This window comes from Varanus komodoensis, unplaced genomic scaffold (genome assembly GCF_004798865.1).
Source record: "Varanus komodoensis strain SLA01 unplaced genomic scaffold, ASM479886v1 scaffold113, whole genome shotgun sequence".
NCBI classification, from domain to species: Eukaryota; Metazoa; Chordata; class Lepidosauria; order Squamata; family Varanidae; genus Varanus; species Varanus komodoensis.
The window spans coordinates 299,953-326,028 of NW_025335325.1; the positions used below are offsets into that span (position 1 = coordinate 299,953).

Below are 26,076 nucleotides of genomic sequence, written 5' to 3' on the forward strand. Positions count from 1 at the left end.
TATTTTTTAAAAAATACACTGACCAGATCGATTCCCGTTTCCTTCTCCCTTCGCACAGCCTCCATGCCATTTTTGTGTCCAAAGGTATTGTGAAGAATAAAGCCAGTTATCCGATCATTTTCTCCTCTTACGAAGGGTTCCATGAGATCATCTCACGTGCTACTCTTCTGCAAAGTAGCAGACAGGGGTTTTGTTGATGTTTCTGCAGCAGCTGATGTTTCTTGGTTCTCTCAACATCCTGAATCAGCTGCTTGAAACGCAAAACCTGCTCCAAGCCTGATCGTTCTTCTGCAGCGGCCTGAGCTGGTAAGAAGGGCTTTTCTCTCCCTTTGGAACAGGGAACATCTGTTGGGATGCATCCAGTTATAAACACAGCCGCTCAGTTGCTGTTATGCGGACCGGCTCCCCTGCTCAGGTCAGTTACTTGTCAAGAGAAACAGCTACCATGGATTATGGATGATCAAGGATGTGCTTTTTCCACAGGATTGTATCACCAGGTCTTCCAAGCAGGAACTATTGAAACCACCTGAACCTGCCTCTAGTTACTGCTCTGGGGTGCCCCACTTCAGGCCCCAGAGCTCACTCTTCCTCCTGCGTGAACCAGGGGCCCGGTCTATTACTGCTGCCTCTCGCCTGTTCAGCATCTCAGCCCTTAAATCTCCTTAAATCTCTCCTTACCTCTCACCCTGTCTCAGTATTTCCACTTTGTCTATCGGTTCATCTATTACATTCCCGTACCTCCCGATAGCCGAAGCTTTCTGAGCACACCACCAGGGCCCTGGTGTTATTGTGTGTTGCTGAATTTGTGCAGTGGGCAGAAGGTGGCGCCAGAGTACTAGGCATGGCAGACTCGTTTTTTGGAGACACAGCACAAATCTGGCATTTGGCTCAACGGGAGACTGAGGTGACCTCAGACACATTTAGATTTCAAAAGCGCGCACAGAGCTGCTTGATATTCAGAAAGAAATCTGAGGATACAAAAAAAACTTGCTATAAAAAGAGTTATTATTTTTTAAAAAAAGTTCCAGGGGAAGAAAGCAACAATGAAGACAGAAATGGGCAAAGACTCCTTGACAAAACTGCCTCTTGCAGGTTCTCCAATGCCACAGTCACAGTTCTGAAAAGGTCTGCATGACCTCTAGACTTTCTTTGCTAGTAGCATTTGGCCTTATCCCAGGGACCTTGTTCTAACCTATTTCATGAGATGCTGGGACACTAGCAAGATGGGGATCCAGAAGTTCGTTTAACAGCCAAGACGCCATCCCTCTGTCAAGGCAGAGTCATGAGTTGTCGGCAGTCCTTTCCTCCCCACAAGATGAGGTCTGCATTCTGCAGCGCTTGCGACATTCCAGCCCGCCGTCTCGACAGAGCAGAGCTCGCCATTGTGTTTGTGGGTGGCAAGGCGGCTGTGTGGTGGGACTCTTGGCAGAGTCGAGCAGCAGCAGCAGCACCAACCCTGAACACTTTCCCAGGAGGGAAAAACGCTGCAATTGTTACACCTGGCAGATGTTACAGTTTGTTGGCTGGGATGAAACGTCTCCGGTAACTTCCATCACACGGTCCTTGGAGTGGAAGCGGGATGCTTCAACCACAGTCGGCTTGTTTCCGCTGCTCTCAGGGTCCTGCTTGGGACAGGGAGAGAAAAAGGAATGGACATACAGCTGTGCTGAAACTTCTCCCTGCCTCAACCGGCCTGCCGCTGTTGCAGTTTTAAGCCCTGCTGAGCTGCCGTCCACACATACCTCAGGCGGTTTTGGAGCAAAATCTTCCCGGCAGACGTGCGCAATGATCCCTGCTGCCAGCGCGTCACCCAGGACATTGGTCATAGTGCGCAGTCGGTCCCTAGATTAAGGAAGCACAGAGATCCAGTGGAAGGCCGCATGAATGCAGAAAGATTCAGGTGGCAGGTGAGGCATGCGAATGTGCTGCTCTGCACCTGTCCGTGCTGCTCCCTGACAGAGAAGAGTGCAACTTGCACGGGCTGCTCTCTCATCTGCTGCATGGGGGCTCTTCTGCCATATTTCTGGAAGCCAGGCTCTTCCTGTTTTTGCTTAAGTGACACCGGACCACGAAAATGGGCACACAGACCACCCACTAAGTGCTCGCCTGGCTGTGAATTTAAAGTCTTTCTCCCATGAAGCTTCCCATTAGCAAGGGGCCCCAGGAGATCGCATCTACAACGTTTTCACTAAGGGCCACGTGTAGCGGTGCCCACCTCCCCAACACCTAGGTTTCTGGTTAGCACGCTTTGATTCCTGTCCAGGCCCTGCGACCCCCGTGCCAGAACACCCACACAGGAAGAGAGGAGCGAGGGGACAACTCACAGGGCCCAGTCAACGGCAACGATCAGAGTGATGTCTTCCGTGGGAAGGCCGACGGAGGTTAGCACGATCACCATCGTGACAAGACCTGACTGGGGAATCCCGGCTGCCCCAATGCTGGCTGCTGTGGCTGTGATGCTGTGGGAGGAGAGAGACCAGAATGCTGTTGCCGTGGCGAAGGGACTTCCACCTGCCATGGCTGTCCAATGGAAGAATGCCAGAAGCTTCCCCTTTGGGCTGATGCTTTTTAGACTGGGGAGGGGAAAGGAGAGGGGATTTACCTGACGGTTATGATCTGCCCCAAATCCAAGTCATATTCATTGACCTGTGCAATAAATATGGCGGCCACTGCCTCATAGAGGGCAGTTCCATCCATGTTGATGGTTGCGCCAACCGGAAGGACGAACCGCGCGATCCGCCGGTCGATCCCGTTGTTTTCTAGAAGACACTTCAGGGTGATGGGCAGAGTGGCGGAGCTGCGGGGGGAAAAGCCACACTTGTTCATCGGGGAGGATGTTCCGATGTGCAGCTGCGGGCGTGGGGGGGATGCCTCTTTCCTAAGGAGAGGCAGTGTGGCGTAGTGGTTAAGAGCATGGGACTGGGACTCAGACGACCTAGGTTCTAGTCCCTGCTCAGCCAAGGAGCCAACTGGGTGACTTTGGGCCAGTCACGGACTCTCAGCCCAACCCACCTCACAGGGTTGTTGTTGGGGGATAAGATGGAGGAGGAGAAGGATGTCAGCTGCCTTGAGCCCCTTGAAGGAAAAAGGCAGGCTATAAATTGAAAAATAAATAAAAAATAAAAAATAAATCATAGTGGTGCAGGTGCCGAACGTCACTTAGGACACACTTCACCGAGGCTGTGCGTCTGCTCAAGGAGCGTGATCGACAGGAGCTAGTTTTTAAGACTCTGCATTTAGTTCCTGGGGAAATTCTGGTTTCCCACCAGCTCACTGTCCACTCCGGGGTCCCCTCTGGATCCGAGCAGGATGCTCAAGGCAGGAACCTGGATTCCAGCAAGACAAAAGAAGGCCAGAGAGAGGCCCAGTAGTCCTTGAGGGCTGGAATTCTCTCCTAGCCTGGTCAGCTCGGTGCTTCCTAAGGAACTTCCTGGGCTGCTGAAGGCCCTCTCCTGAGGCTTCCACAAGGCCGGAGAGAGGAAGAGTCCCCTTGAGCCAGAGAACCATGGTAGGGCTGCAGCCCTGCACAACTGTTTGGTTCCCAGAATAGCCTGGCTCTTGTCCACCGCCGCACCCTGGAAAGCTCAAGGGCTTGGTGGGGGAATTCATCCCTGCCTCGCCGCATTCATGCTGCAGCTAGGCACGCTACGCTCAGCCAATAGTATTGTAATTTACCATCCGATAGTATTGCAACTTACCCAGCCAATAGCATTGTACTTCACCTGTGGAACCATATAAGGCTTGTGACCATATATAGCAATAAGTACGCTTCCTGTTTCCTGCGCATAAGCAATCAGTAAGCATTTTGAATCCTGCGCTTGCGCACAATGATTAGGGAGTTGGCTGATTAACTCGATGGCGATTGGTGTAGGCAAGTACAAATGTAACAATCTGTGAAATAATAAAAAGGGGCTGCCGGTGGTGAGGAAGGAGGACATCTTTAAGAGGACATTCTAGGAAGAATTCCTAAAGAAGAACTTCTTTGTTCTCCGGAGTACTCAACCGAGCATGCTTTGAAACTTTCTCTCTCGTCTGCAGTGTTTTATTTCTCTCTCTGAACTCTCTCGCGCCGATTGTCGGAGTAGGCACTCCGACAGCTTGGGGTCACAACGGGTCATGAGCGGTTTGTGGTGGCAAGGGCCTGTGCCGAGGGGTCACGTGCAATACCGGCGGTGCCCTGAGCCGGGCGATGCATGAGCATTGCCCGTATCGCCTACCTGGACGAGGTTGCCAGCGCAATCAGCAGGGCTTGGAGGATGCCCCGCATGAAAGAGAAAGGGTTCTTCTTGGTAATGAGCACAAACAACAGAGGCAGAAAGCACAGGCTATGGATGGCCAAGCCAGTCACCACCGTCATCGCATAGAGGCCCAGTTTCTTCCCGATCACGGAGGGGTCTTCCATCTCCAAAATCTTCCCAGCAATCAAGAAGACAATACCAAAAGGAAAGTACCTGACAATCACAAGATCCAGGTGAGCACTACAGGGCTCCTCTCCCCAGAATCAGAGAGTCTGGTGGCGGGAGAGGAAGAGGGGGCAAATGGGCATCCACACAGAGGTGAAAAAGGAAGAGGTGCTGGGCTGATGAGGGGAAGCCTGCAACATCCCAGTTCCCGGTTCTCTATTTGCACATAAGTTTGAGACGTAACTGTTAAAGTCACTGCAAAGTGAGCAGAGCAGTTGTGAAGCAAGGCAAGGGGACTGGCAATGCTTAGAATCCCACCGAAAGCCTGCACAAAGTGGGGGCCGCCAGAGGCCCCAGCGATTCAGCATGGCCTCCTCTCTGGCCTTTCCCTTCCATTAGTCCCTGGCAACTGGCAGGCCAGCATTGCATGTGGGGGCACCACTTCCTATCAATCATGATTCTGGACGGGAGCTGGACTGGCCCTTCCCCACCAAAGCACAACCCCCTTTCAAAGCCCTCGTGGCCACTGCCGTAACAACTTCCTCATGCAGGACATTTCAGCCAGTCATTCACTCAGGAGGCTTCTATCCCACTGTTCCGCTCAGGTCTTCCAGGTAGCTGCCAGTCATTCCAAACCATAGCCACCACACGACCCCATGCTCAAGAAAGAATGTGCAGCCCCACAAGTGGCTGTGCTGAACCAGGGCCACCTCTAACAGCCCTGGGTGGGCCAGCTTGATGTCCCACCAACCAGCCCCTGCCCCCCGCCCCCCGTTTTCCTTCTTCCCACAGGGTAGTTGATGTTACGTAGGGCACTGGGGTGGGGGGGGCCAGTCAAACTGGCACAGGCCCGGACAGCCTCTGTACGCTCCAAAGTCCCATGAAGGGCGCAGCCTTACAGAGATGCCTCCAAGCCCAGACTTGGAGGCCTGTGGTCACCCTCTGCAGAGCAGGTGGAGCATCAGGGGCAGCATGCCCCTCCCCACCCGCCCAAACTGCGGATTTGGCTACAGGGCCTTTTGCACGACTAACAAGGGTGCTTTGGAGAAGCGGTGGGAAGGCCAGAGAGGCTTCAGAATAAGGCACATCCTGGCCCCATTCTCCACCTCTCTGTGGTTGCTTTCTGAGCTCCAAAGCACAGCTGATGCCCAGGGACTAAGGCTTCGATTCTCAGCTCCAGGGCCAGAGTGCTGCCTCCAGGCTCAGAGCTGGGAATCTGAAGCCCTTGCCTTCATCCATTTGGAATCTGCTGCCCATCCGTCTCGCCAGATAGCTTCTCACAACAGCGACCAAAGAGGGCATCCTCTGGGCACCATCTACTGGTAGCAGGTGGCTCTTCTGGAGGGGCTGGGGTGTAGGGAAGAGCTACGTTTCCTTATGTTATCTGGAAAAGGATGGGGCAGAAGAAAGCAAACTGGTTCTGCAAACCACCCTCTGGCTGGCCACTGTGCCTCGTGTGTTCTCCGGCTGATTTTACTTTATTTATTTATTAAAACATTTTTATGCCGACAGTCCGAACACTTCAATTGGTGCAAAATAGAGCTGCCAGGTTGCTGACGGGGACGGGGCGTTATGCTCACATGACTCCAGTCCTCCGTCAGCTTCACTGGCTTCCCATTGAAGCCCGGGCCCAATTCAAGGTGTTGATTATGACCTACAAAGCCCTAAACGGCTTGGGTCCTGGCTACCTGAACGAGCGCTTACGTCCGTATATGCCCGACCGCCCTTTGAGATCTGCGGGAGAGTCCCTTCTCCGGGAACCCTCCATGAAAGAAATTAGGAGAGTAAGTACCCAGAGGAGGGCTTTCTCTGCGGTGGCGCCCAACCTATGGAATTCACTCCCCAAAGAGGTCCGCCTGGCACCGTCGTTACTGGTTTTTCGGCGCCAGGTAAAGACCTTTTTATTTAAACATCATTTCAATTGTTAAAACATATGATCTGGCCTGGGCAATTTCTTCTTCCTTCTCTTTCTCCTCCTATATTTTTATTTTATACTGATAATTTTAATTTTGTATTTGTAAATCAATGTATTTTTTGTATTTTTATATTTAATGGTAATTTATGATGTACTATTGTATTTCAATGTATTTTATCATGTTGTAAGCCGCCCCGAGGTTTCGGCAAGGGGCGGCATAGAAATGTTATAATAATAATAATAATTCGCCGAAGCCTCGGGGCGGCTTACAACATGATGCCTCCAGCAATCCCAGGTCTACTGGGAAAACTAAATGCTGCAGACACCATGCAGACACAAGGCTTCCATGGCCACGAAAAGTGCCTCTGTGTTCTGCCTTGATGCTACCTGAGGGTGCTTCTCTGCAAGGTGTCTTTCTTATTTATTTAGCAAGTCTTCTTGCAGCAGGGGGTCGCCCAGCCAGCACCGGACTTACCAAACGGCCACGGCCACGATCTTCATCACCGCCTCGTTCAGGCACTGGCACACGTTCACCAAGGGTGCCCCGCGCTCGCCCATCTTCCCCAAGAGAAGGCCTGCAAGCAGAAATGGTTGCCCTTCAATGGATCCCAACAGGAGATGGAGAACAATAAACGGAAGCTGTTAAGACACAGAAAGTCTATAATGCCATTTCAGGATGACTGGAAAAACGGTGTTTTACGGTGCACGAGCACAGCCTTTCTGAAAAGCTGCACATACCAGTATTAGGGTTGCTCATTTATTTATACTGCTCTCATACAGCTCTTCCGCCAAAAAAAAAAAAAAAAAAAGAAATGAAGATTCCCAGAGTGGTTTACAAAAATTAATGATAAAATAATTCTTTTTCCCAGGCTTATCTATCAAAAGTTATGATAGAAAAGGAAAAGGGATCAAGAGGCAGGAGGGAAGGGGCATGAAGTTGCAATCTATCACAGGTTCGAGACACCTGGTGTTTGCACATAACGATCCATTTTGGGGGAATAAAGTATTTCTTCTTTTGTAAATGTTTGAAAAGGACAGATTAATATAGAACTAACTAACTAACTAAAAACATGGCGTCACACGACCTCCTTCTGTAGAGAGGAAAACGGCGCAGCTCAAGACATCTTCATGAAATCTGCCTGTGTGGGGGACACTCCCAATCAGGGGTTCATTGTGTACCGATTGTGGCTGAGAAGATCACTATTCCCAGGACATTCATTTCATTGTTGCTGCCGGGGAGGGTCCGGTAGGTCATTTCTGGGGACGGTGTGATCTCAAGGAGCACTGGCTGCTGAATCCCTGGGTTTCTGGTGTCTGGCACAAAGTAAATGAAACTCAGAGGTTTCCTTGGCATCTTTGGGACCCCCGAGGACTTCACCACAGGGACGAGAACTGTCCGGTACTAGAAGCAAAGCAGAGTTTAAATCTGGAGGCAAATTTCTCACTGTTCCAAAGGTTATTTCATTGTTCTTTGCATCACTCCTATGCAAGTTTAGACAGATAAAGGCCAACTGGCTGGGATGTGCTGGGAGCTATAGGTCTTGTGAAACGTTCACAGTGTGGTGTCTTAACACTCAAGATCTGTCCAGTCACACAGGGAGAGGTTGTAGTATAAGGTGCAATCCTGTGCAAGTTTCAACAGAAAAAAGGGCTACAGCCCCCAGCATGCCGTGACCAGCACTGCTGGGAGCCACAGGCCTTTTTTTCCCCCAAGCTTGCAGAGGATTGCCCTGTTGACTCACTGGAATATTTCTAAAAGCTGCATTTCTAGGCCAAGCCTATCCAAGCTGTTGAACAAAATACAGTCAGATTCAAAATCCACGACCACCTGTAAGAAAGGATGGCCCCCTATCAGATTCTCTCTCAGCCCAGCTTAGCCTGAGCGGCTCTACTGCATTTTCAGTCTGGCAAGGCCAATTCTGCATTCAGTAGCAAGAAAGCAAATGCCACCAGAGGGCACTCGGTTGCATGAACTGTGGCTGGAAGGGACCAACTGCCTTCAGGGAGCCTCAGTTCCATCCCCCCCGCCCCCCCCCCCCCCCGCTTACTGCAGGCATGCAAAAAAGCGGCTTCTGCCTTCCCTGTCTTCCTTTATATGTGATTTATTTATTCATTTATTTAATGAATTTCTATGCCACCTGATTAGCCATGGGCTCTCTGGGCAGCTTACACGCACGCAATACAATAAAATCACATTCGAATAAAAACAATAATATCATTAAGTCAATAATGATAAAAATAATGACTAAGATAAACAATTTAAATATGTAAAATAACTAAATAATAGATTGATCACCAATAACCTAAAAACCAAGAAAAAATGAGACCCAGACTCAGCCAAAAACCACGTTCATGAATTTGTACAAAATTCACAGGGATGGAAAACATCTCTCTACAAGGAAAAACCCACAGCCCAGTGGAAGAGGCCCTGCCGGCATGGCTGGGAAAGGCCCTGATCTGGCAGCCACTGCTGCCAGTCTGTGCTGACAATACTGGCTTACAAGGGCCCAGGGTCCAATTCATATAATGCTCCTGCATCAGTAGTGGAAACTGTCTTCTTCCTGAATCCGGCCTCAGAGACCTCCCTGGGAGCCTGCATCCCGATCGCAGGCATTTCCCAAGGTACGTGGGGGGGGGGGGGGGGGGATTCAAGAGCAGCCAAATTTTAGCTGAAGTTTTTACTGCATGTAATTCTTTAGGAAGGGATGAAGGAGGACATGCAAAGGCTGTAGAAATGCCAAATGTCCAGTGGCCAGAGAAAGGCCATCCTGGAAGCCCTGGAGGGCTGGATGAGATGCCCGCATCTGAGGCTCCCTACCGCTGCGACGTTGGCATCAGCCAACGCTCCCCAGTATAGTGCACAAGAGTCTGGACCCCACAGAGTGCTTGCTCAGACTGTGCAATATGAAGGCAGGAACACAGATGCAACTTGCCCAGGGGCCTCGGAGTATCTAAACTTGCTCACTCCCAGGCTGAAACTCGGGAGCCGAGGAGGGAGAAAGTTGGCCTGGGAGCAGGTCAGGGTTCTGTGCCATGCCAGCTGCTTACCTGCTGGAATGATGCCTCAATGAGATTGGATGGGAACATATTCCTGCAAGAGACAAAATGACATTGAACTCTGGAGGCTGCACAGAGCCCATGGGAAAGTCATTGAGGACATTTAATAGCTCTGGCTTGCAAGAGGGAGGTATGTCCTCCGTCAGCTTCACTGGCTTCCCATTGAAGCCCGGGCCCAATTCAAGGTGTTGATTATGACCTATAAAGCCCTAAACGGCTTGGGTCCTGGCTACCTGAACAAGCGCTTACGTCCGTATATGCCCGACCACCCTTTGAGATCTGCGGGAGAGTCCCTTCTCCGGGAACCCTCCACGAAAGAAATTAGGAGAGTAAGTACCCGGAGGAGGGCTTTCTCTGCGGTGGCGCCCAACCTATGGAATTCACTCCCCAAAGAGGTCCGCCTGGCACCGTCGTTACTGGTTTTTCGGCGCCAGGTAAAGACCTTTTTATTTAAACATCATTTCAATTGTTAAAACATATGATCTGGCCAGGGCAACTTCTTCTTCCTTCTCTTTCTCCTCCTATATTTTTATTTACTTAAGTTATACTGATAATTTTAATCTTATATTTGTAAACCAATGTATCTTTTGTACTTTGTATTTAATGGTAATTTATTATGTGCTATTGTATTTCATTGTATTTTATCGTGTTGTAAGCCGCCCCGAGGTTTCGGCAAGGGGCGGCATAGAAATGTAATAATAATAATAATGATGATGATGATGATGATGATGATGATGATGATGATGATGATGTTCCATTTTCCACACTGCAGGATTCCTAGCAGTGAGTGATAAAACAAGAACAGAGAATTGTAACACTAAATTAAAATACTTTAAATCAGATTATGATGACCGAAATGTGGTTGGTTTGTTTAAGTGAGGTATAAATAGTGAGATATAAATATAAAAAGGGCATGGTCCTATGGATATTTAGTCAGAAAACAAGTCCACAAGTTATCAGCTTTCCCCAGCATTCCTCTACAGCTTTGTGGGACTTTTTCTGCCTAAGCATGAATAGGATTTCACTCTAAATGGATAAATATGTCTTCTTCAGAAGGTGCTGGCAAAAGATCTTGCCAATGGCTCCTCTCAGCATGCATTCCAAATGCACACTGCACAAAACAGGCTGCGAAGGTGGCACAGACAAATGTTTTGCTGGAAAGAGAATCACAGCTGAGGTGAGTCTTGAAAACGTGTGACCTTTGGTAGCCACCCCCTAGTCTAGCCACAGACCCCCTGGGCAACCGGAACAGGCCATCACCAAACAATCTCAAAGGACAGGTGAATTCACATTGGAGAATGGGGTCCTTAGGATTTACACATGTGGACTGGAACAAATGTCTTGCAAACCATGGAATGGAGTCAGTGCAGAAAACACAAAGACAGGTGCTCCTAAATTGTTAAAGCTGCAAGGCTTTGGGAAGGATTACAGTTGTTAAAGAGCGATTCCCTGAGACCCGAACCATCCCCTCTTGTTGCCTGTATTCCCCATCCTTCTTTCCCAGCTCCTGACAAAGCAAGCAGAGGAATTACTCTTTCTAAAATCCTCAGCTTTTGTGGTGGCATCCTGGATGTATTCTGCAAAGCTCTCAGAGATGCATCATCACCTCCTGCAGCAATCGACTGCAATTCAGCTCAGAAGGCAATACTCAAAGGTCGACTATCCCAGAACACAGAGGTTCAATTCAAGCACCTTAGCAGGAACAGAAAAAGGGGAAAACAAAACCCTGCATACCAATGCTTCATCTGAATCCCTGCACACCTTTTGTCAACACTTTGCACTTCCCCTGTGCATGTGTGTATGTGAGAGGCAGGCAACACCTCCAAGTGTTTCATCCTTGCAAGCTCGTCAGCATACTCCATGGCAAGTGGTCATGGGAGCTGCGGCCAAACCCCCGGGCAGCACAGATTTCTTATCGTCCCTGGCTAACGCAGGCCTTCTCCCTTCCCGGATGGGCACGGGAACTCTGGAACCTCTTAGGCAGAAGGTAGAGGGATGTCCCACCCTTTACAAAGGGACATGTTGAAGAACGTACCTGACTATATTCTCCGGGGAAGAGCCATTTCCAAGTGATGAAGGGGCAAAATGCAGGCTCATATAGAATTATACCCATCAGCTTCTTTCCGTTATTATGCTCCTTGTCTGAATTTGCTTATGTGACTCTGATGGCAGGGACTAGGTTTAGACAACATGATAACCACACTCAAGGATTGTGTTTGGGCTGGGGCTGGAATCAGTGTTACCTTGCTGGCTGAACCCAGCTGTGCTAACCAACTATGGCTAGTTAACAACAAACATAGAAACAGAGCGAGTCAGAAGGGGCCTCCCTCGCCATCTAGTCTGACCCCCGGCTCCAGCTGGCTCCGCTCACGACATGCCCACCATGTGCACGTCCAACCTATCCTTGGACACCCGCACCGATGGGGCCTCCACCACCTCCGGGGAAACGCATTCCATACCCTCGGGGTCCCGACTGTCAGGAAGTGCTTCCTGGCATCTAAATGGAACCCTGGTTCCCGGAGCTTTGCTCCGTTGGAGCGCGTCCTGCCTTCCTCTGCAGGGGAGAACAGGCCTCTCCCCACCTCCGTGTGACATCCCCTCACATACCTGCATGTCGCCAACAGATCCCCCCTGAGTCTCCTCTTCTCCAGGCTGAAGAGACCCAGCTCCCTCAGTCTCGCCTCATACGGCATCCCCTGCAAACCGGCCACCCACCGTGTGGCTCTACGCTGCACTGACTCCAGCCTGGCTATATCCTTCCTGTAATGAGGGGCCCAAAACTGAGCACAAGACTCCAGTTGCAGGCGCACCAGAGTCGTGTAGAGTGGCAGTAATGTCTCTCTCGATCCAGAAGCCACGCTCATGAACAACTCATGAAGAGAGCCTATGTACGTCAGTGGGTTGTGAAACCACAGATTATCAGTGACTTGTGTTTGTTAGTGCAGCTGGGTTCAGACAGCATGATAACCAGGTTCCAGCAACAATCCACATGCTATGACAACCCGTGACTGTGGGCTCTCACACAACCCCCGTGTATGTGATCCTGCAAAATCCTTTTCTTTACTTAAATGCTTACAATGTGCCCCAAGGCTGCTGGGGCATGCAACAGGTACCTGATGAGGTCCAGCAAAGCGTCGGCGGAGCTGAGCACCACCTTGCCGACCGTGTACTCCTCCTTCTGTGCAGCAGCTCCGGGGTGGATGCTGATCACGAGGATGATCCCAGTCGTGACAGCCAAGAAGGTTGTCCAGAGGTAATACGTAATGGTGATGATCCCCATTTTCCCACAGGCTTTTGAGTCCATGGTGGCCAGTCCAGACATGAGGCTGAAGAGAAGAGGCAGAGAGCGGACAAGGCAGTGGCACTCTGGTAGCCAGATGCATCAGCATCTGCCGTTTCCATGCCACTGGCTTTGCAGCAAAGGAATCTGGGTCATTGGCAGAGGGAAACTGTGCATGCGGGTGGACTATTTCCCCAAAACCCGGTACAGCCCTTCAGCCCCCCTTTTGCCTGCACAACATTTTGGTGTCTCCCGCAAAGTGCTTGTGGGCATTGACAGATCTTTGCATCTCCAGATGTTACTGTATTGCTACGTTTTTAACCTTTGAAAGCAAGCAAGGAAGCAAATCAACAAAAACGCCAGGAGGCTGGCCTGCTGCAGAGCGAAGTCCTGCCCTCTTTCTGTGAATTCCACAGAAGGGGACTGTGCTTGAGCGCCACCCCCAGTGCTTCCTTGGACTTGGGTTCTTGGCCAAGTCTCTTACTCTTCTCAGAGTCTCACCATTTTGCCTCTCGGGGGACTGAGTGTTTTGTGACTGGCTGTGCTCCCCATGGCAACCGTATGAACAAGCAGTTCGCCCTGGCGGCCATTTTATGAGTGCCCGGGACACTCTTAAATTTCCAGACATTGTGTTTCTCTGTGGAAGTGGAATTAGAAGGCCTCTCATCATCATCATCATCATCATCACCACCACCACAATCACTGATAAGCATAATTATTACATACTCCTGGACATAAAGCAATTGAGGCAGAAAAGGGCCTGGGGTGGGGTCCCTTGCAGGGCCAGCCTCCAGGATGGCATCAGAGGTAACAGGCCCACCTCTTCCCGGGACTGTCCGGGTGACCCTCAAAGTCGCCTGGCCCCGCTGCTCCACCTCCTCCTCGCCATCCCAAGCACACCGGAAAGGATGGCAAGAGGCTGCAGAATGGCCTCCTCCGCTTGTCAGAGGCGCGTGGAGGCCTTTTGCAGGCTGAAGCCCAGCTGCGGTTCTGACTGGCCCAGCACTGCCGACCCCTGCCCGGCAGAAGGGGCCCTCCTGGAGGTGCCATGGTGGATCGGACCCGAAGCCGACCGCGTGCAAAGCAAGGACGCCGCCACCGAGTCACTGCACCCCTAGGGCAGCGGTGACTGTCACGGGGAGAAAGGCCTCTGGGAGTTCCTTGCGCAAGTTCATTCCCCCTGGAAAAAACCTGGAGCCTTCACTGGCTCTCCCGGACGAAAGAATCCCCCTCTCAGGCCAACTGCTACGGGCAGGGTCTCTCTGGAGTACCCTTCTCCCAAAGGCTGCCTGGCAATTGCCTCATGAGCTCTAGGGACCGGCTGCATGTTTGCTCCAGAGGCAACCAACATCTTTGCTTCTGCACGGTTTTCGAAAGGCTCACATTTCGAGGGGACAGGGAGCATCTACCATTTCAAGAACTCAGCCTTCACTCGCGTTTCGAATAGGATTTCCTCGCGAGAGAGGAAGAAGTCTGACACCGTCGTTACTGGTTTTTCGGCGCCGGGTAAAGACCTTTTTATTTAAACATCATTTCAATGGTTAAAACGTATGATCAGGCCAGGGCAACTTCTTCTTCCTTCTCTTTCGCCTCCTATATTTTTATTTTATACTGATCATTTTAATTTTATATTTGTCAATCAATGTATTTGTTGTATTTTTATATTTAATGGTAATTTATTATGTACTATTGTATTTCAATGTATTTTATCGTGTTGTAGGCCGCCCCGAGGTTTCGGCAAGGGGCGGCATAGAAATGTTATAATAATAATAATAATAATAATAATAATAATAATAATAATAATAAAGTCTAAAAATGAAAGGAGTGGACAGTGGAAGGAAGCAAGGAAGGCCTGCCCGGACGGCAGCCTCTGGCAGGGTGTCACTTCCAAACCCAGCTTCCTTCTGCCATCGCCAAGCACAGCACAGACCACCAGGGCGGCTGAGGTGGTGGGGCAGCCAGGCAGAGAGGCAGCTTTGGGAGCCTGGATCAGTGACGCATGGGCATTATCTGTGTCAGGTAATCTGCAGCCCTTTTGCAAGATCTAAGCTCTGCGTGCACATTCTGAGCCATGTGATTGTTTGTGTTAAGGGGAAATTGACAGGCAGGCTGATTAAAGCCAGCAGAAAGGTGTGGAGCTGAGAAAAAGCAGCTCCTTCCGAACTAGGGTCTCTCCATGATGCACAACCAAGTAATATTGCACTGAACAAAACAAATCTGGCGGTCTTTGGTGGCCGGCACACACCAGAGGCTGCCTTGTATCAACTTTGACCCCTGGGTCCTCTAACCCAGGATGATCAGGAGTGGCCAGTTCCAGACAAGACCATAACCCCCACTGAAGGACTAAGTATAGGTCATCTTTGAACCATAAGTTGTTATTGAACTGTGTGGCACTGAACTGTGGCCTTTATTGAAACATGAGTTCCCATGTGTTCTGAATCTAGCTTCACTAACAGGCCGTGGTAGCTAACCATGAACAAACTACAAAGAGCACCCCTGGTTTCTTGCTGGGTTGCAAACCGTGGGGACTTTTGTTGTCAACAAACCATGCTTTCTTAATGCAACCGGGTTCAGACAACCTGATAACCCTCGTTTCCGGAACAACCCTGGCTCAACAACGAGCCACACTCGACCCTTATGCAGCCCTTGCATGTGGGTTGCCTGAACCCCCTCACTAACTCTCCAGCATTTCAGGTAGGAGCTACAGGTCTCCAATGTTTCACGCGGAGAAGGATCTACAGCCGCAGCACCTCCCAGGCATTCTCCTTTAACTAGAGGTAAAGTCAAAGTCACCCCGTTGTATGCGAAGAATCGCTGAGCTATGGCCCCTGAGCCCATCAAACTCGGGGCTGTCCACTCAGACCAGCAACAACAGCTGTCCAGACTCCAGGCAGGCATTTCCAAGCCCAGCGAACGGAAAATGTTCCGCAAGCAGGGCAGGGCTGCCACAACCCGCTTCAACTTTCTCCCCTTGCCAATGATGCCACCAAACTGGGGACGACGAGACTGAAACAGCAGTGTGGCTGACACCAGACCGGTAGAATAAGCTGAAAGAAATTGTCCTGGGGGTGGAAAAGCGCAGGTGTACCTGCGGGGAGGTTCAGCTCCTTCCTCACACTTGTCCATAGTGCGCACAACTGCAAACAGACACCCCACCCTCCTGCAAATGTTCTTTTGCATCACACTGCCAGCTTCCTCTCAAGTGACGCTAATTCTGCCAAGACTAGTCTGCCGTGTCTCTGCCTGCCCTCCTCAGTTCCCAGGCCCCATCTTCCCCCTCCAAAGCGATCGTGTCCCCCAGTCCCTGGAATGCCAGCAACAACCACAGTCAACATCTGCAGAGGTCCTGACACCAGAAACACGGCCTCTTTCCCCGACTGTGTGGCACAGGCAGCAAGCAGACGGAGGCAGCTGCTTGGGCAAGAGGGGGGCAGTTGTGCGTCTTGGCCACGCAAAAGCACCCATCTGGCCACAGCGGGGTGTGAGAGGGGCCATGAGGGGCCAATATTGCAGGGCTTCCTTGCCTGCGCCTCCCTGTGGGATCCTGCGAATCAGGGGAGGTGGCAGCAGGGGGCAGCCTGGTGGGAGCACGCACAGTCTCTCCTGCTTCCCAGCAGAAGGATATGGTTTTTGGCTGGAGGCCTGAACAGATCCCTTATTAAAGGACTTTCGGTATGAGACTGAGACGTGCCCAGTTGTGCATAACTCTGAGCTAGCTGAGCCAGCGTTCTCTCTCGCCGGAAGGCAGAATCATAGAAGAATAGCCGTGGAGGGGGTCAGAAGTCCATCAGGACACAAATTCACTCCATCCCACTCAGATGACCATCCAGTGCTTTTCTGAATGTCTCTAGTGAGGGAGAGCCCACCATCAGGTAGTAGGTCGGCAGCCTAAAAATAAATCAAAATAAAATACGGACAGCAACTTAAGTTTCTGCCACCCTTCGCTGACCAGGCACTCTCCATCCATGTTGGACTGTAACACCTATCCCCACCCCCGCCAACACAGTATGGCCAATGCTTGTTGCAGCCCAACACATTTGAAGGGCAGAAGCATGATTAAATGACACGGAGAGGGCCATCGAGGGAAGTCTCCAGGTCCTTACAGATCTATGCTACCGCTAGTATTAGAGGCAGTAAGCCTATGTGCCCTGGTTTCTTGGGGAACATGGGCAGGAGGGTGCCGTTGCACCCTTGCGGGCAGCTTGCTGGCCGCCGTGAAAACAGACTAGATGGACGTTGGCTTGATCCGGCACCAGGGCAATTCGAACGTTTCTGAGTCAGAGAGGATGCTGGTCTAAAGAGTTTCGGTATCGTATTGCATCGTTCTTACATGTTTGTGGCCTGAAGCGATCCAGGCCTAACAACAGAACTATCCACAGAACGCAGGACCAGGCAAGCCTCAGGCTTCTTCGCATATCCTTACAAAAAAGCATCCAGGCCACATGTAGCCAGCCGCTCCCGAGAGGGCTCTCTACAACTTCTCTTTGTACAAGTGTAATTATTCTGTTCCAAAAGAAAAAAAGAAACACCAAGGCGCGAGAGAGTAAAAACTTTTCTTCCCCGTGGGGCAGGCATGCCCTTTCTTGTAATACCCAGTGCAACAAGATCAGGAAAAGGCAAAGCCTGTTTAATTCTCACAAATCAAGTGGTGCGATGACACCTGTCCCGCAGGAGCCAGGAGGGCAGCCTGAACGTCGTCTGCAGGGAATTCAACTCTCGCTCACCAGCTGCACCTGTGCTAGTTCTAGGCCGCACAGCTCCCCATCCCTGTCCTATTCCCAACAGCCCCGTCACTGACCTGGAGGTAATCAGTGGCAAGATTAGCATCTTTAACATCCTCATCAGAAGCTCTCCGGGGAAAGAGAAGTACTGCTTCTCCTACACAGAAAGAAAGCAAACAGGTCAGGCCACAAAGGGGCAGATGGAAGGAAAAGCATGCTATTACATATTACAGACGCACTGCTGGAGCAAAGAGTCTGTGAGGACTGGGAAAAACAGGCGCGGTAGTTTTCTTTGCAGATTTGTCCGGACTTCATGGAGCCGGGTGCCTTGCTAGCACTTTTGGGCCGGCCTGAGCCAGGTAGCGTCACATGCTTTGGAAAGCAGAATGTCCCCAGTGCAAAGACAGCTGTGCCACTTTCACGCATGCCACTGAACAGCCTGCCTGGCCTCTGCCTTCCCAGCTGCTAGCTCGCTTCCATTGGCAGCTCCGTATGTGAGAAAGACAGGAATGGCACTCGTGTTCCAACCTTCCCGTGCCACCTGTCAGCATTCTGATGATTACTGCTGCGTTGCATGCATTTTCAGATGCATTTTCTCCATCCCAAACAATCTCGCCCCCCGTTCTGGCCATGGAGTGCTGCACACCCTTTTCACACATGAATATATCTTTTTTTTTTAGACGTGTTCCTTTGGTCTCTTAACTGGCACTACAACATTACCTAACTTATCACCATAATGCCTCCTCATGCCCATGACGCAATTTGTGGAAGAAAGTTTCTTTTCAGTTTCACTGGTAGAAATAGGAGGAATGTTTTTTGTTGAGGCAGAGAAAGAAAGGGTCTGTTTCTATGCGGTGAGAAGAGATCTGGTGAAAGTTACTAGGGTTCCTCCAATCCCTGTCAACTTCACATGACGGACACCCCTGAAATTGCCAAGGCCATCCCTCAACCTTTTCCCTAATTCCAGCAAAGAGATCTGTGGAACCGATGCCTCTCTTCCCCAAGCGCATCCTTTCATATGGAAGGGAACATGGAGGGTGCGTTGGTGCAATCGGCAGCACACAAGCAAGTGATGAAGAGGTTACACAACCCACCCGTCCCGTTGCTAGCCACACCATGAGGCGCTCCTACCAAAGCCTTCTCAGTGGACAACTGGGTGGATCTGCAACAAGGATAAGCCCCTGAACACAAGAGGACCAAGTTAAGTCAGACCAAGAGTCTGTCGGGTCAGGGGTGCCTAACCTCTTGAAGATCAAGAGCCAAATTCAGTTTTTGAGATGACCCCATGGGCCAAAAATACTGGCGTATTTTACCTTGACACCCATAATAGAAGCCCCGAAACCCTTAAGTCAGAGAAGCACTTGAGCCTTTTAGGATGGGGTGGAGAGGACTGCTGGAGCCAGGGAGCCATCCACAAAAAAATACAGATGGCCCAATTGAGACCTCCAGGGAGACAAATTCAGCTGTGGACCTCAGGCTCAACACACCTGATGAATCCAGTCCAGCATTCGGTTCTCTCCATTCCAACCAGCGGCCTCTGGGCACCCACAAGCAAGACACAAATGTAACAGCACCCTCTTGCCCATGTTCCCCAGCAACTGGTATACATAGGATGCAGCTTATGTTCATGGAGGGAGTGCATTTTCAAGCTTAAAACGCAAAAGCCAGAACTTACTTTATTCTATCACCATCACTAATCCCATAGTTGGAATTAGTAGGAAACACACTCTGGACCTGGTTTTCTCAACAGGGTAGGAAAAGATCTGGAAGTGAGGAACTTGACTTCCTTCTTTCCATCCTTCCTATCTATCTATCTAAAACATTTTTAACGCCTTTATTATTTATTTATTTATTTATTTATTAAAACATTTCTATGCTGCCCCATTCGCCGAAGCCTCGGGGCGGCTCACAACATTAAGTTAAAATACAAACATTAAGTTAAAAGGTTTGTAAAATGCAAACATTAAGTTAAAATACAAAAAATAACAATATAAAATAAGTCGCCCTGGCCAGATAAAATCCAATAATATTAACAATTAAAATGACGCTTAAATAAAAAGGTCTTGGCCTGGCGCCGAAAAACAAATAACGATGGCGCCAGGCGGACCTCTCTGGGGAGCGCATTCCATAGATCAGGCGCCACCTTTGCCATGGTCAGATCACTTTCTCATGAAGTTTGAGCTTGAGGCTGATCTCTCCCTCCGGAAGGGTGTGGACCACATTAAGATGGTCCGTCCCTGGAGTCTTTTGGGTCCCAGGAATCTTATGGATCCCGAGGGCTCTGGGGTATTTTCGGGTAGATAAAGCTGGCACTCCTGTTGATACCCTGGTCGATCGCTCCTAAGCCTCCTCTCCCATCTAGCAGAGCCTGCTCGGCACCATCGTATACGCCTGAGTTGTGAACAATGAAGCGGGCTGGGAGCTGATTAGAGCGCAGGTGGAGAAAATCACGAGAAGAATCTGACGGAACACACTTAAGCGCTCATTATCGAGCCTATGCTGTGGCGGTGAGGGCGGCAAAAAGGCAGCTCTCCACGTCCATTGCTTCCCCACAGTGCAGTCCAGCAGAGCTTTTTCAAGTGGTGTGCGGCATTGCACATGCTGGCCAAAATAAAGACGTGGTGACACTCTCAGCGGCCCGTTGTGATGACTTTGCCCAGAACTTTAAGGAGAAAATCGCTCAGATTCGCCATGAGCTGGACTCCACAACTGATCTGATTCCAGTGCGCCGTCTGGTCCAGTATTATTGGATGAGTATCAGTTATTGCAACCTGAGAAAGTGGACAAGGCTTGGGCTGGTACACCCAACCACCTGTTTACCTGACCCTTGCCTTTCCTGGCTACTTACAAAAGCCAGCCACAGGGTTGGTCCCTGGGTCCAGGAGGTTATCAACATCTCACTGAAGGAGGGCCAGGTCCCTGCCCCTTTAAAGGAGGCAGTAGTCCGGCCGGTCCTAAAGAAGGTGTCCCTGGACCCAGAGGTGGCTGCCAATTATAGACCGGTGACCAACATCCCATTCTTGAACAAGGTGTTGGAGCAGTGATAGGATCGGATGCCATGATCTTAGATTTCTTAATATTGAGTTACAAGCCAACATTTGTGCTCTCCTCTTTCACCCACATCAAGAGCCTCTTTAGTTCCTCTTCAATTTCTGCCATGAGAGTGGTATCATCTGCATATCTGAGGTTGTGGGTATTTCTCTCAGCAATCTTAATTCCAACTGGTGATTCATCCAGCCCCGCCTTTCCCATGATGTGCTCATTTGTATTTTTATATTTAATGGTAATTTATTATGTACTATTGTATTTCAATGTATTTTATCATGTTGTAAGCCGCCCCGAGGTTTCGGCAAGGGGCGGCATAGAAATGCTATAATAATAATAATAATAATAATAATAATAATAATAATAATAATAATAAGCAAAGTTAAATAGGCAGGGTGACAATATACAGCCTTGTCAAACTACTTTCTCAATTAGGAACCAATCAGTAGTTCCGTGTCCAGTTCTCACTGTTGCTTCTTGACCCGCATACAGGTTTCTCAAGAGACCAATAAGATGGTCTGGGACTCCCATCTCTTTAAGAACTTGCCACAATTGGCTGTGATCCACACAATCAAAGGCTTTAGCATAGTCAATGAAGCAGAAGCAGGTGTTTTTCTGAAACTCCTTAGCTTTCTCCATGATCCAGCATATGTTGGCAATGTGATCTCTAGTTCCTCTGCCGCTTCGAAACCCTGCCTGTACTTCTGGTAGTTCTCGGTCCGCATACTGCTGGAGTGTAGCTTGTAGGATTTGGAGCATAACTTTGCTAGCACGTGAAATGAGTGCAATGGTGCGGTAGTTTGAACTTTCTTTGGCATTGCCCTTCTTTGGGATCGGAATGTAAACTGACCTTTTCCAATCCTGTTGAGTTTTCCAAATTTGCTGGCATATTGAGTGTAGCACTTTTACTGCATCGACTTTTAGGATTTTGAATAGCTCAGCTGGAATACTGTCGCCTCCACTGGCTTTGTTGTTGCTCAGACTTCCTAAGGCCCATTTGACTTCGCATTCCAGGATGTCCGGCTCGAGGTCAGTGACCACCCCATCGTGGTTATCAGGGACGTTAAGCTCTTTCTTGTCTAGTTCCTCTGTGTAATCTTCCCACCTCTTCTTAATCTCTTCTGCCTCTGTTAGGTCTCTGCCATTTTTGTCCTTTACCATGCCCATCTTTGCATGAAACGTTCCCTTCATATCTCCAGTTTTTTTGAAGGGACAGGGGGAGTGCAGTGCATCCATATTGGTTCTCCTGGACCTCAGTGGCCTTCAATACCATCGGCCATGATATCTTTCTGGATAGGCTGGCCAGGTTGGGAAAATGGTAGCTCTACATGGCAGTGGTTTCACTCCTACTTGCTTTGCCATGGAGTACCGCAGGGGTCCATTGTGTCCCCTTTGCTGTTTAACGTCTACATGAAACCGCTGGGAGAGGTCATCAGGAGGTTTGGGCTGCGGAGTCACCAGTGCACTGATGATCCCCAGCTCTACCTCTCGTTCACATCTAACCCAGGTGAGGCAGTGGCTGTCCTGAACAGGTGTCTGGCAGAGGTAACGGGCTAGATGAGGGCCAATAAACTGAGACGCTCTCTTATCTGACACAGAGGTCCTTTTGGTGGGTGGTTTGGCTTATCAGGTAAGTGATTTTGGTCCTGTCCTGGATGAGGTTGCGCTCCCTCTAAAGGACAGCATCCACAACTTAAGAGTGCTCTTTGGCCCAAAGCTGTCCCTTTCCAGGTGATAGCAGCAGCGAGGAGTGCCTTCCTTCAGCTGATCCAACAGCTGCATCCTTACCTGGACAAGCACTGCCTAGCAACGATGACACATACCCTGGTAACTTCCTGGTTGGATTACTGTAACATGCTCTATGTGGGGCTGCCCTTGAAAATGCTCCAGATACTTCATTTGGTACAAAATAGAGCTACCAGGTTGCTGAGAGGGGCTGGCTTTTATTCTCATATAGCGCTGGTCCTCTACCAGCTTCACTGGTTCCCAATTGGTCCAGGCCCAATTCAAGTTGCTGGTATTAACCTAGAAAGCCCTAAACAGCTTGGGACCAGGATATCTGAAGGAACATCTCCTCCCCTATATGCCCTCATGCCCCTTAAGATCGGCAGCAGAGGCCTTGCTCCGGGAACCCTCTTTGAAGGATGTACGGAGGGTATCCACCTGCAGGAGGGCCTTCTCTGTGATGGCACCCAGATTATAGAATACACTCACCAGAGAGGTCCGCCAGGAGCCAACTCTCTACTCTTTCCAGCGCCAGGTAAAGACCTGTTTATTTAACCACCATTTTATTTAATACCAATATTTTTAATAGTAAAATTTTTAAAAGTAACATCAATTTTATAGTCATATTTTTTCTTCTTCTTTTTAGTTATGAATTGTAGTTTTGTATTAGTGTTGATTGTTACTGGTATTTTATATTGTTATTTTATCTTTGTAAGCCATCCTGAGGCTCTTTGCACAGGATGGCACAGAAAATGTTAATTAAATTAAAATTCAATTTAAAAAAAATATTTTTGTATTTGTTTAAATCCAGCTTCCCAGCTTTGGGAAGCAGCGCATTCATTGCCTGCCTGACTTTTGCTCTGTAAGGAAGTGGTCCTGAGACCTGTGTTTAAAAACACATCTTATTGTCCTCACAGTGTCAAATGGAAAACCACACGTCTAACCAAAAAACACTTGGCATCCTAACTTGAAAGTAAAAGCAGCTGTGTAAGCTCTCTTGACAGCCCCATTTTAATTAAATAGTCCTTGAATGACAAGGACAAATCAGTCCTCGAATGACATAGAATTTGTCTGCAGACGCAGGAAGGTGCCAGCAAAAGTTGCAGGAATTCACTTAAGGCCCGCTTCCTGCACTGAAGGACATCCTGAAAGCACTGGAGTTTCTCTGAGTGTGTGCAGAGCCCCAGATAAATCCCCCATCCCCAACTACTATCGATTTTGTATTTTATGCATTCTATCTATATCCCACTTTTTTTCCTCCAATGAACTCAGGGTAGCTTACACAATTCCCCTTCTCTCAATCTTATCTTCACGAGAACCTTGACGGTAGGTTGGGCTGTGAGTCCGGGAATGGCTAGAAGTTGCCCGGTCGGCTTTGTGGTTGAGCGGCCGCTAGATCTCCCAAGTCCTGGCCCAGCACTCCCAGCTCTGCAGCACGCTGGCTCTCTTGGCTGAGGAAGCAGGTCTTTCAGCGCTGGCCAGGAAGCCTGTGCCCTGACGCTTTTCTAAGTGTCACGTGCAATGCAGTGCAGGGAGAAAATGCAGGCTCCCTGGAGGGGTAATTGTGCACACACGGCCAATGCGAGCCCGGGAGGGCATCCCTCCTGAGAGGCCACTGCTTTGCTGCCACGAAGTAACCCGCTTAGCTCTGCACTCCTGGCCGTGACGCAAAGGCCCACGATCGAAACGGAGCCTCTAAAGAAAGCACGAGGCTGTGACACAAGCGCAGTGGGCATCACTGCAGGCCACCTGACGGGCTGGACACGGGCAGTGCGCAAGCAAAAGGGAGAGCGATTCTCCAGGTAGTCTGACCTCTGCAATGAACAGCCATAAGCGATGCCTGAAGGTCTGATGGATGCTCTGAGGATAGCAATACAACTGGGAAAGGTGCGGGGCAAAAGGAGGAGAAGACCCATACCTAGTCTGCCTGGCAAAGGTTGAACGTGGAGGGTTGAACACGGGAAGGAATAACGTGATGCCCATCCCAAGCATGCTTTCACAATTCCTACCCATCCCACTGGGGTTTTCTGCTCTGCTTTGGTTTAGGTTGCCAGAAGGGTCAAAAGTATTTCAATGTTATACGTTGTATTTCAATGTATTTTATCATGTTGTAAGCCGCCCCGAGGTTTCGGCAAGGGGCGGCATAGAAATGTTATAATAATAAAATAATAATAATAATAATAAAAAGCCAGCCCTGCAGAGAGAGATGTGCCTCTCATTCACCACTATGTGGGAACCAACTGTTTTGTGAATCGCCGGTGTTAAACTTTCCGAAATCCAAATAGTGCATTCTCTTTACGAGGCCAACTCAAAAGGTGTTACACCTTTTAGATCTTGGAACATTGTAATGGCCAGTACAGCTGCCTTCATGATCAGCACTGGCTGGGTTCAGAGAATATGAGAACATACACTCAACCTATTGTTGAAATGTGGGTTGCCGTGTTGTCTGAACGTAGCCATAATAAAAACCCAGGGTTCCGTGACAACCTACATTGGACCCCTGAGTGTGGGTTATTGCACCGTCTGGATCTGATTCCTGTCAGCCCTTCTCATTTTTATTTCTTTCTGACCTGTATGCCCCCCCCCTCTGCCCCCCAGCTCTCAACCACAAGTCCTGGACACACCCCTGGAATTCTCAAGAATACATCACGATCCCCAGCTGAGAGACTATAATTTACAAGAGCTTATGCCAACTCAGTTTCTTCAGGAGCTGCAGGACTCTTTGTCATTTCCCCTGCAACGGATTACATGGCTATTCCTCTGAAATGGTTATATAAAATGGTAAGAGTTAGTGTGGTGGGAGTGCGGTTAAGATTGCTGGACTAAGACCCAGGAGCTCTGGGTTCTGGCCCCCACTCAGCCATGACACTCATGGGGTGATCTGGGGTGCAGGTGCGTACAGATGCACAGCCAATCTTTTCTCACAGGCTTGTTGTGACAATAAAAGGAGAGGAGGAAAGCCTTGCAAGCCGCCTTGGCTCAGTGCGAGAGAAATACAGGTGGGCATCAATGTACGGGAACCAATTTGCATGTGTGCATGTCTTGGTCTCTCTCTCTCTCTCTCTCTCTCTACCTGCAGACCGCCTTGAAAAAAGAGTACCCTGACCAATTGCAAGCCATTCCCAATCACTAAAGAGCAGCTGTTGACCCAGGAGGAAATAGCAAAAGCTGCCAGTTCTCCACAGATGTTTTGAACCCCAACCCTGATCAGCCTCAGCCAGCGTGGTCAGTCAACAGGAATGCTGGGATTTGTAGCCCAAAGCATCAGGAGAGCGCCTAGGAGGGAAAAGCTGTTCCAGTGCCTCTCCCCCCAGTAAATGAACTGGGAGGCTACCCTTCCCATCCAGTCTGCCCTTGTGCCTTTGGGCTTTATACCCTCTCATTCTGGCCTGGAATCACACCTTGGTGCGTACAAGGAAAGCCAGTGAATTTTCCCCATGGCTGAGATCATGTTCCTCTGGCAGCAAGCCTCCTTCCTCATGAAGGGCACCTTCTGGGCATGTGCAGAGTGTCTTCCTGCTGCTGCAGGACACACCACGTCGTGCCAGGCTGCTCTTGCAAACGCAGCAGCAGCCCTTCCGCATCGGACACCGAACCCACCAGCCACTTACCAGCTCGGACAACTCCAGCGTCCTCAACGAAAATCCCACAATGCATCCTGTCACCACGGAGAGCACGGAGAGGGTCAAGAGGCCATTCCTGCTCCAGAACGCCTGGGTCCCTTTCCAGGCAGTTGCCAGGCTGACGGAAGATGGGCTCAGCAAGGCCTTCTTCAGCTGCTCCCACATGGTGTCTTTCAGGCTGTTATCAAGATCAGTGGGGAAGTGGAGAGCACGGTGGCCGAGCCGAGATCCCAAAGTTCACGGGGCATCATTTGGGTGCATCCAAGCCGAGCGGCATGATGGCTCACCGCTGGATCACAGTCCACCC

At 49.9% G+C, this 26,076-nt stretch overlaps 1 protein-coding gene across 1 annotated transcript; it reads right to left on the bottom strand.

Moving 5' to 3' along the window:
* Positions 1-26,076, bottom strand: LOC123018680 (excitatory amino acid transporter 5-like). The gene is made up of 11 exons (XM_044420990.1): positions 25,758-26,076; positions 17,454-17,533; positions 12,489-12,701; positions 9,367-9,409; positions 7,498-7,720; positions 6,794-6,893; positions 4,218-4,451; positions 2,603-2,797; positions 2,325-2,459; positions 1,750-1,842; positions 1-327 (listed from the first exon to the last, which is right to left on the bottom strand). The coding sequence occupies exons 1-11, from the start codon at positions 25,932-25,934 to the stop codon at positions 231-233; spliced, it is 1,590 nt and encodes a 529-aa protein (XP_044276925.1). The 5' UTR covers positions 25,935-26,076; the 3' UTR covers positions 1-230.